Source organism: Trachymyrmex septentrionalis, unplaced genomic scaffold, assembly GCF_001594115.1.
Source record: "Trachymyrmex septentrionalis isolate Tsep2-gDNA-1 unplaced genomic scaffold, Tsep1.0 scaffold279, whole genome shotgun sequence".
Taxonomy (NCBI): domain Eukaryota; kingdom Metazoa; phylum Arthropoda; class Insecta; order Hymenoptera; family Formicidae; genus Trachymyrmex; species Trachymyrmex septentrionalis.
This window is the reverse complement of record NW_017305440.1, coordinates 299,815-311,868: the sequence shown is the minus strand read 5'-3', so window position 1 is coordinate 311,868 and position 12,054 is coordinate 299,815. Positions and strand designations below refer to the sequence as shown.

The window sequence follows — 12,054 nt, the reverse complement described above, 5'->3', positions numbered from 1 at the left end:
TTATATATAATTTTATATAATTGTATGTACAAAAATTATATACAAGTATAATTATATATGTAAGTTTATACATATAATAATTATATATAAATATCAAATTTATTGCAAATTTTTATAGACCATGAAAAGATTTCCTCTCTAAGCACATGAAATTTTTAAATGTTTGTGGTAATGTTATCGCAATTTAAATTAGAGCTTTTTTTTCTAGCACAACTACGGTCACAACGTCATTACGATATTGTAACAAACATTTTAGTAGCTAAAATGGGACAATTTTAGGCTTAAAAATAATGTTGCAGTCATTTGGTTGTACAACTTTTTTGCAGTAAAGAGTATATGTCACCCAAGTAGCACATGAAGCTTTAAAACGTATACAATAATGTTAACAACTTTAAATCGCAGTATTTTAACAAAACTATTGCCACTGTAAAGAGATTTTCATAATCACATTACACGGCAATGGTAGTTGGAATAAAAATAAATAAACTAATAAATGCAGAACATTTTTCATATGTAAATTACTCGTAATATTCAATAAAAATTAATTTTTAATTTTTAAATCTTGATTGTAAAAATATTAAAAAGGAAAGTAAAAATTTTTTTTTATTTTAACTGAGATTGAACAACCATTCGTTTTATTAAATTTAGATCAAATTTAATGAATAATTTTTATTGTATATTATGTGGATAAATTTTTAGACTAAAAATAGAATAAGAAAGAAAAATGCATTTCATAATTCAACGATTTAAATAAAATTATTTTTTATCTTTTCTGATGATGTCATGAGATAATATCCACAAATAAACAATAACTATAATAGTAATAAATAGTAATTAGTTTCACAGTTGCGGTTGCTTTAATTTTAAATTCTTAAGATATCAAGTTTTTTATAAATCATAAAAATTGTGATTATATACATAATTATAATAATTACGTGATATAACTTATAATATTTAATTATACAGTAACTATAAAAATTATAAAAATATAAACATGTATGAGATAATCATTCTTATTGCAAAAAGTTATACACAACGTTGAGTAGTTTCTTCCATTGTCAATTATTTAAAATTCTTAAGAAAAAATAACAACTTTTTAATTTATTGTTACGAAATATATTGACTAAAATATAATGAGGGGAAATTACAATTTACACATCAGTTTGTTCACACTTTGTTCCAATTGAATCATGCATAAAGCTACACTTGTGCATTCCTGTATACGTTTATATCAAAATGTGTTATGAATGTATTAGAGACGAACAGTTCTTGCAAAGAAAATTGAATTTGGAAATATGTTTAACATTTACACTTCAAATAAACTATATATATGAAAGTTGTATGAATAAGATTATAATTTTATTTAATAATACATTTTTATAGTTTATATATTTATTTTATTTGTTATTACTTTTATTGTTAAAAATTAAAATTTTAACTGACAAAAAAATTTACATTTTTTTTTTTAATACTTTAAATATTCAAAATAATTTATGCAAAGTTCCATTGTGATTCACTGATTAGTTACAAAGATAGAAAACAAATAAAAAATTTGTTTTTTTTACTGAATAACTAGTTCATGCATCGCAATGTAACTCTAAATAATCTTGAATACATAATGTAGGGGAAACCGGGGCAAATTGTTACATGGGGTAAGTTGTTACAGTTAATTTTTTTAGTTGTCTAGGTGGCACCACATTTTTATGAATTTTTATATGTGTATTCTTATGATACTCTACAACTTTACTTACAAGGGAAGATTCACAATTGTCCGGAACCGATTTGATTCTCCATGAGATATGTTGTTAAACACGAAAATCTAAGAGACACGTATTTTTTTATACGTGCGCTAACTTAAGTTTAAAGGGTGAAACGCCCCTTTAAAAAAACGGTTTTTCTTTCAACTTTCAACGAATATCGTCGGAAGTATAAAAGATAAAAAAAAATTTTTTAAACAAAAGTTGTACGTTTCAAGAGTACTTTAAAGTTATAGAAAAAAAAATTTTATTTATTCTTTTGTTTAACAAAATACCCCCATAATTTTCTTAAATTTTTCAATTTTTTTTTACCAAATTAAAGATTATTTTTTTACGAATTCAACCATGTATAATAAAGTTATATTACAACATATCATTTTAGAGAATTAATTATTAATGCTTCCGTATATACATAATCATGCTCATATGTGTAAGTAATGTCGTCGGAACAATAAAATATATAAAAACTTGAAAAAATGTCTTAAATAAAATTTGTATAGTTTTCTATATGCTTTATTATATGGTATATGCATTTAAATTTTATATACAATATATATATGTATGTACATATATGTATTTTGATTTTCTAAATATATAATATTTTTAAGATATACTCGTATATACATATTAACCCTGTTATTATTTCTTTGACATTTATGCCTAAATTCTAAACAAAATTGTAAGATTCGTAACATACTCTCGTAAGATTTATAAGAATTTTGAAGTGTTCATACGATATTTTTACAGACAGCTTTTTACTAGCATAAGATTTACAAAAAATTATAAATATTTATGAATAATCTTACATATGTCTTACGATACATACGCATAAAATTAGAGAATACTGATTATAAGTTTTTATAAGTTTTACGAGAACAAGTTACGAGTTTTACGATTCTGCTTAGAATTGACCTATTAATTTCTTCTACGAATAAAAATTAAAAATAATTTTATTCCAAATCCATTCTTTTATAATAAAATTATTGTATAAGATTGAATGTTTAAAAAATAAATTTTTAAAAAATTGTTGCATTTAAAAATACATTGAATTGTTAGAAAATATATATTTAATAACTATATATATAAAGTATATTTAAATTATTGTTAGAAAATCTCGCGTCTGAATCGTCATGTGTAATGAGATATAAAAAATAACCTTCTAAATCACATGTCAGAGTCGTTACATATTTTTCAAAGAAAAGATAAGTTTCTTGGAATAGATGATAAGAATAACTGTGCGGTAATATAAGTTCATATATACATTTAAGATAATAATATAATTATAATAAATGGACAGTATAAGAATATTCACGTAGCAGTCTTACGTTCAATCAATGCAGTTGTTTCGTACACATAATCATATCTATACAATTTGTTAAATTGTTTTTATATTACGATACAAAGCAAAATTTAACATTTTTAGATGATTATCAATCTACTTAATGTTGTTAGACTTTTATTAGCATCTATAAGTTCAGTATATCTAACAGAAACCAGTCATTGAAACAGAAATAGAATTAAACGAATACATACTAAAATTATTGTTGGATAGCATTTTTCACTATAATGAATTGAAAGTAATCTATCTCGATTATCAAGAACCTTATAAATTACATAATTCTGAAATAATTGAAAATAACGAAGAAACATGGAGTGAAGATAATTTAAATTCTCATACTCAATGTTCAAATGATGTCACAGACTTTGACAGTTCTTATAAAGGACGAGCTGTTGAGTATTGGCGGAATTGGGATATTAATGAAAAAAATAATAATAAAAGGAATTGTCCGCTAAAATAAATGCAAAATAAATTTAGAAGAATTTTATCTGAATGTCAATTAAGATGATGGGAAGAACAATTACATTCAGATGGAAATCATATAGAAAAATTATCTTACATCCCCAAATTTACACATAATAAATTTATTACAGCTGTTGAATCAGGATTCATAGTTCATGATATCGATTTACAAAGATAGGTTTTACAAGCTCAAGAAGAAGTAAGAAATTTAAATTCTATATTTAAAGCATCTCAATTGGGTATTAAGATTCAAAAAGTCCCACCGAATTGTTTCGAGAAAAATTACAAAATTTATAACTAGAAGAACAATAGAAGATTCCGTTAATTTGCAAAATACAGCTGATGATTTTCTGAAAACAGTTAAATCACTTATCGATCAGTTTGGATCTGAAAATGTTTTTAATTCTGATCAAAGTGATTTCCAATTGGAAATTCATTCTGGAAGGTCATTGTCTAATGAAGGAGTAAAGAAAGTAGAGTGTGTTGTGCAATCTATATCATCAACAACACACTCATACATCATACAACCAATAATATGGTGTAATGGAAATTTACTGTCACCTTTATTTATTGTATTGAAAGAAACTAATAGTATATTTGAACCAAGAGTACAAGCAACCTTATTTACACCAATAAATGTAAAAGCATCGAAATCTGGTACAATGGCTTCAGATAATTACGTAAATTTCCTTTTACAATACATTTTCAGATACTGTTTTATTATTAAAAAGTAAATATAAATTTGCACAAACGGAATAATATAATGAAATTATAAGTTTTATTTCTGTGATATATTTTATATTTTATTTAAGAATCTCATAACAGTCATAAAATACTTATTAATTTAGAGAAAGTTCAAGGGGGACGTAAGGTGGAGACTGAAGCTTTTTGACAGTATTGTGAAAGGAATACTTTTGTATGGAGTGGAGATATGGGGGTATAAGGAATGGAAAGAAATAGAGGCTTTACAAGAAAAATATTTGAGATGGATACTGGGGGTGAAGAGCTGTACTCCGGGATATATAGTTAGGGAGGAATTGAAAAGGAACAAAATGAGGGTGGAAACGGGGTGGAGAGCGGGAAGGTTTGAAGAGAGAATACAGAAAGGAGAAGGAGGAGAGATAGGGAGAGAAAGTATAGTAGAACGGAGGAAAGAGGAAAGAGAAAAACGAAAGGAAGAATGGACAAGGGAAAGCCTAGAGAGAAGGGAGTACTTATGGAGAGGGGGGGTAAGCGAGGAAGCGCTTAATGAATGGGGAGAGGGAAAATGGGAGCGATTACGAGAAAGAGATATAGAAGTAGATATGCAGCAGAGAGGAGAAGAGGTGAGAACTTCAAGGTCGTGTAAAAATTACAGAAATGTAATAGGAATACCGGAATACATCAGAAAGAGTAAAAAGAGAGAGGGAAAGAAGATGCAGATGATTGCGAGATGGAGATGTGGTAACGAAGAAAGAGGAAATATGTTTTGGATGAATGAAGAAGAGAGAAAATGTAGAGTGTGCGAAAAAGAGAGAGAGGATATAAAACACATGAAAGAAGAATGTGTGTTACTTAAAAAGGAAAGATGGAATAGAATAGAGGTGTTGCACGAAGATGGAAGAGGGTATGAATGGATGCAAATGATAGAGGCAGCGCGGAAGAAGAGAGAGGAAGAGAGAGAGAGAGAGAGAGAGAGAGAGAGAGAGAGAGAGAGTGAGTGAGACCGACATGAGTGAGTGAGAGACATAAAATGTAAATGAGTATGAATGTGAGTATGAATTTGTAGATTAGTAAGCAAGTAAGAAAGAAATGTAGATGTTTTTTTAAGATGTATTGTATATAAGGGAAGTCCGTGTAATCACGTTGGTGAGCGCGTAATAAACTTTTACTACTACTACTGCTACTTTATGTGTATGTATATATATGTAGGTATGTATAGAGAGAGAGAGAGAGAGAAAGAGTGAGTGAGTGAGACCGACATGAGTGAGTGAGTGACATAAAATGTAAATGAGTATGAAAGTGAGTATGAATGTGTAGATTAGTTAGCAAGTAAGCAAGAAATGTATATGTATATTTAAGATGTATTGTATTTAATGGAAGTCCGTGTAATCACGTTGGTGAGCACGTAATAAACTACTACTACTTATTAATTTAACATTTATACATTTTCTTACAGACCATTTTGAAATGTGGTTAGAAGAAGCTTATTTTTCAAACATTGGTTCTAATAGCGTTCTTCTTATCGATTCATGGATTGGACATTGTCCCAATATTATTTCAGATTTAATACCTGCAGAAAAACATATTATTACTATAATTATACCGAAAGACACTACAGGGAAAATACAATCATTAGATGTTTACGGATTTAGAATGTGGAAAAATTTTGCTAAAAAATTTTCAAATACTGTTTTATTATTAGAAAGTAATATAAATTTACATGAACAAAATAATATAATAAAATTACAATCTCTAATACATAATCAATTGTCATCCTCGCGATATCACAACTTATTTAAATATTTGTGATTTAAAAGTGGTTATACAAACAAAAGACCAGAAGAATTTGAAAATTCAGTAAAATTTAGTTTCGACAAAAGTTCAACAACGTGTGATATCAAAGGTTGCAATAATATAGCTATAGTAAGCTGTTTATGCAAGAAGTCATTATGTTTAAAACATTTTTTCATCGAGTATCATTATTGTAATGAATATAATGAGTAAACGATATAAAATATAAATTTATTGTATATAAACATTTAGAAATTATTACATAAATGACAAATAAATAAGATGTTCACAGTTATTCTTATCTATTCCAAGAAAAAAATTTTCTTTGAAAAAGAAAAATCATGATTTCCAATGGGTTAAAATTCTAGATGAAGAGCCTTGCTAGGAAGTGCTTAATTTCTGAGATGCTCAATATTAAAAAGCAGAAAAATAGCTTGAATTTACAAACCGACACGGAAAGTCTTCATAAAGCATATATACCTATTGTAAATAGAGTTTGACTTGTCTTTACATATTACAATAGACTTTTTATACTTGTATGACACGCTTGTTTTGAACAATTTACATATGTTTTTAGTGAGTTTTTATTTCTTACTAAAATTCCGTTATGTTAATTTTTGTGTTTATTTTTTCGTAAGAAGTCTTTTTATCTTTTTATCTACTAGAACTTTTCCAAGAGATGTGATACACTTGCGACTGTGTAATCGTACGTGAATATTGTCGAGTTCTACATCAAGACTCACCCGAATTGTGCTTGCGATGAATTTGCGAACATTTATATTGCGGTTTACTTTTTTTTTTCCGATATTTGTCTGAAGAGGGCTCCATCTTGTACTCGAAACTTGTTACGGAATTTTTATTTATTTTTTATTTTTTATTCTTTATGTATCTTTTATTTTTATTTTTATTACTCTCTTTCTTCGATTTTATTTTTTTAAGTATAATTATTTGTAGTTTATTCTTTTAATTAGATGACTATTTTTAAAAACAAAACGTGCTGACTCTTTGCCCTTTACTTATTGTTATTTATTTTGTATAATAAGAGTCCTTCAATTTTGTTAAATGTTTCCAACGTTAATTTCAATAACTAATTAAAGCAAAAATTTTTTGTAATAATATATTTTTTAATTTTATATTATATAAAATAAATATTCCTTGTGAAGTATTTCGTGTTTGATTTCATTATAATCTTGAATTTGCTTATATATTATATATATATTGTATATATATATATATATATTGTATATATATATATAATATATATATATATATATTTCAATTAAATGGGACAACTTCTCCCACACACACAGTGGGGTAAGTTGTTACAATTTACCTACTGATAGAAAATCTTAAATTTCAGTATTTAAAGACATAAATACAAATTAGAAAAAAATTGATTATTTAGATAAAGACGTACTTGAAGCAATGCATAGGTATTCATTAATTTAAATGTATATATTAGTACGGAAAGAATTGCTAATCAAAAATTGTAATAACTTGCTCCGGTCTCCCCTACTTATAAAAATTGATTTTTATTATTTATTTTATAATACATTTCTATATATTTTTATTAGAGCATAAATTAAAAAAATATTACTTATATTTATTAAAATAACTTATAATCCAGATAGTAATTCATTATCAAATTTGTCGTATTATTTTTAAATGTGATTTAGGATAATTTGTAATCTTTTTCATAATTTTATTATCATTTTGAAAATATGTATTGGGTTGTCCGGAAAGTTCGTGTGTATTTTTCGCACGAACCTTTCCGGATAACCCAAGATTGTCCGGAAAGTCCGTGCGGAAAATACACACGGACTTTCCGGACGACCCAATGTATAAAACATTCTTAAGCAATTGGAAAACATATCGATACAAATTCTTTAAAAATTGACTATTTGATAGAAATCGGTTGTTCAATCTTTGGATAAACTACGTGATAATTTATCTAATGGATAAACAAAAAAGTAAAAGAATAAGAAAATAAGAGAATAAGTTAAAGTTTATCGAAAAAAAAAACAATCTACACTTAAAGATGTATTTAAATCAATATATTTATATAGTTGTATGAATATAGTTATTCATTGATTTAAATGTGTACAATATTAAAGAAAGAAACTTATTGGACCCCATGTACACAACCAATAGGAAATAAAAGCCTTTAACGATCGAAGCTGAGTCTTAAATGCTTAAATAATTCGATACTGCATATGTCATTATGAAAATTGCGCGTCGAATTGATTATTTGTACTTCTAAAACGCAATCCCAACAGAACTATAGTAATAATATAATAATTTAATACTCATCAAATTATTACTACTATAGTTCTGTCAGAATTACGTTTTAAAAGTTCGAAAAATCAATTCGGCGCGCAATTTTCGACAAATGTAATATTAAAGTATTTAAGTAGCTTCAGATTCGATTGTTAAAGATTTCTTTCCTATTGATTAAATATATACATTGGTCCGAATACAAATTCTGATAAAAAATTGTATAACAATTAATCCGATATCCTCTATAGCAATTACAATTTAATTTGCAAGTATCAAATATTTTGTGAGTTTGTCTAGACAACTAGGCATCGATAACAGAAACGAATGATTTGATTATAAACATTTTAATCTGTATTCTAGTATTAATCTTACACTCGACATTATTTATAGGTTTTCCATGTCCAATACTTTGGACGTCCGCGAAATCCAGACAGCTGGACATCGGATTTATCGTCCAACCTGTAAAAACGCGAATCCGCATCAAAGCAAGAATTCACGAACGCGTCCCAGTAATTCTAGTAAAACGCATCTCCCAAATTGCGGAATCCACCTTATCGCAGTTTTCTTTTTTCTTTTTTAGATAAGGTCGAATTTAACGGTGTCAAACCTATACTGTTAACTGTTCTGAATTGCATATCTCATTGATCAATGGACATTGTTTATCTTGCAATTCGACAGTTTTTTTTGAAATAAATAAAAATAATTGTTCTTATTTAACTCTTTCATTATATGTATGCTCAGTATTTCAATTCTTTTAAACATTACAATATGACACATATATGTATACAATTAGAAATTTATTATTATCATATTCTATTAATCTTTTATTCTTTATACATATACATATATAATGAGGACAAATATTACAAATTATATAGTAAATTTAATGTTTCTACTCTTCAATAAAATTTGCACAATATGTGGCTAATGATTACTCAAATCATAAAAAATTCAAAAAGAATAAAAGAAATATTCAGTTGTCATCAATTCTGTGTCGTATGTTATCAATTTTGAATTAATTTTTAAATGCAAAAAGAATTCTTTTCACAACTTTTCAAAAAAAAGAGAATTTTTTTTGCAATTCACAATGAATTCAGAATTTATAACGTACGACTGAATTCTTTTCGAACTCTCTGTGCTTTCTGGATAATGACATTGCTATCAGGTACAGTATGTCCAGTAAAGACCATAACAACACTTAAAGATAGATTTCTGAATTTCATCATTTTGTTTTCAGCTTAAGGGAATGACTAAGTCAAATAATTCAATTCCCGTATTCGCTCTAGGAATTCTAGGAATTCAGTAGCAAGAAAAGTTAACCTAAAAGAATAAAGCAAATTATACATTTAATAATTTGCCTTTATAATAATAATATATTTTGCAAATCAACAGGAGCAATATATCCAGTATTTTATTATAATATTTAAAATAGAGTAACGCAGGTAGATTACTGTAGGTTGTATTAAGGAAAATGTATTGAATAAAGGCCGTATCAATGAACACTATACATAATCAAGGCTTGTATATAAAGTGGCAGAACGGATTTACTCAATCTTATAACGAGCAACATGTAAATCAAAAGCGAAAACCTACAAGCAAATATGAGGTAGACGATTTAATTATAATGAGGAATTTTGACATACTTAATCAGTATGTCTAATAAGATGAAATCGATCCATAAATGACTGAAACAATTGTTATGTTTTGAGCGATGTACAGAAATTCCAGCTCTTTGTTAGCGACCGATACTAAGATGTTTGATACTAAAATGTGCAAACATGAAATCTTGGCGTAGAGTTAAACCTATAGAAGACCATGATTGTGACGGCCTTAGAATTAAGACGGAGATGTAAGGAAAGATAAAGTAAATAAGTTTAAAATGCGCGGAATTAACCAAAGTCAAAACCCACGGGTTGATAAGCATCAAGATTGGATGTTCATTTATTAAATACGAGTTAGTCGTTAATGGCGAATTCAATGAGTCGATCAAACGATAGTGAACACGTTATGCTTATTGCACACTGGACGTGATAAGCGACGAGCAACATTCAATAAAAGTTCTGCTTTTTCGCATATGACAATGTAAAACAAAACTTTATTAGATGTCACTCGTCGCTCATCGCTCATTGCGTCTAGTGTGTAGACATTAGAAGGAAGAATCTCTATATTTTATATGATGTTATATCCCGATAAAACCCTTTATCTCTTTATTATAAATATATGATTTATCTTATTTCTAGTTTAGTATTTCATTTTTAAGTTTTGTAACCGTCCCTTTTATAGAAGGACCTATTCAGTTCCTTTTTTGTGAACATTCCAAACAAACAGATAGCTCACGCTCGTAAACCTTATGCGTCACATAGACAAAAAATACCTAACCGACAATCTTTTCCATTGAGAGCCTTTTTCCAGAAAAATGTTAAACAATAGTATATGCCTAATAATTAAGTAATAGTACATGGTAAAAATTAAGACCTTCCAACTGCGAGAATGAATATCTTTTATTTTTTCCTTTTATTTCTAATGGAACTAAAATCTATCCAAGAATCACGAAATTATAATATATATTTTGACGGTAGCAGTTTAAAATACGTATTATTAATATAATCTAGAATATGCCATTACACTTCGCCTCGCATAAGGAAATTAGTTAAGTAAGATCGAACCTTTATAAATTATTAAAACTCTCGTTATTAAGATAAAACTAGACTCATAGTGCCGGAAGTGGGGCTTGCGCGGAGCCCTGCTGCCTTAAGGAAACAAGCACGGGCATAGGTCCTACCAAATTCCAAGGAGTACTGAGTGGTCCTGAAAGGACACTCCCATACTCATTTTTAAGTATAAAAGGAGCTGCTGAAGGCAGAAACGAGCAGAGAGAGGAAAACTAAGAGCGAAGGTAGAAAACTATTGTACTTTGGAAGTGGGTAAGAGCTATCCCCGCGCTAACCTCCGGAACTTATTCCTATATTGTAACCATTTTTTCTTTATTAAACGACTATACTAAAACAATTCGGCTGAAGCCTAGATCTCTGCTCTATTTCAAATTCATTAAGGTATACGAATATCCGAGAATCTGTTGTGACTGTCGCTGCCAATAGCGTGGCCCCCGTCTAATACTGTTCTACGGAGAATTCGTTATTTTGAGGAATTGTTGTGACCAGTCGCTGCCAATAGCGTGGCCCCTCGTCTAATAACAGTTCCTCAAAAGAGAGTCAAAATCTGAAGGGTTGTCACGACTGTCGCTGCCAATAACGTGGCCCCCGTTTTTCGGCACTCCTTCGGAACAACGATAATTCTTTCGCGTTACCTCCATGCCTACTAAAGGCGAACGTAGACAACAGGAGAAGAGATTGAGATATCAAGTCAAATCAGCTATTAATTCCAGCCACGATCCTTTCCCCCAATTTTCCAGAAATTGGCACAATTATTAGATCAGAAAAAACCGGTAAGCCCACCTAACAAAAGCGGATATTCCCTCCAACCGTTGGAGATCACTCTTCTATTCCCTGATTATCGAAATATTCAAAAGGGTGATCCACGTAAACTCGCCTATAAGCTTCGTGAGCTTTTTGGCACCGGATTCAAGGTTACCCTACCGAGCAATTATTCCACTCTCCCCACCGAACAATCCTAATCGCACAACTTGATCTCCAAACCCCGGGTAAATTGCTTAAATGCATTGACCCTAAAACAGGAAATATAAACGTAAATAAACAAACAAATAAA

General features: G+C 28.6%; 1 protein-coding gene across 2 annotated transcripts in view; it reads left to right on the top strand.

Annotated features, from left to right (window-relative positions):
* LOC108749241 (extracellular serine/threonine protein CG31145) overlaps positions 1 to 12,054 on the top strand; it is a 168,223-nt gene that overhangs the window by 155,099 nt on the left and 1,070 nt on the right. The window contains exon 5 of one of the 2 annotated variants that reach the window (XM_018487807.1): positions 8,719 to 8,846. The exons of the other annotated variant lie outside the window; for it this stretch is intronic. Coding sequence (XP_018343309.1) covers positions 8,719 to 8,846 — 128 coding nt within the window. The remainder of the gene's footprint in view (positions 1 to 8,718; positions 8,847 to 12,054) is intronic. 2 annotated transcript variants of the gene reach the window in all.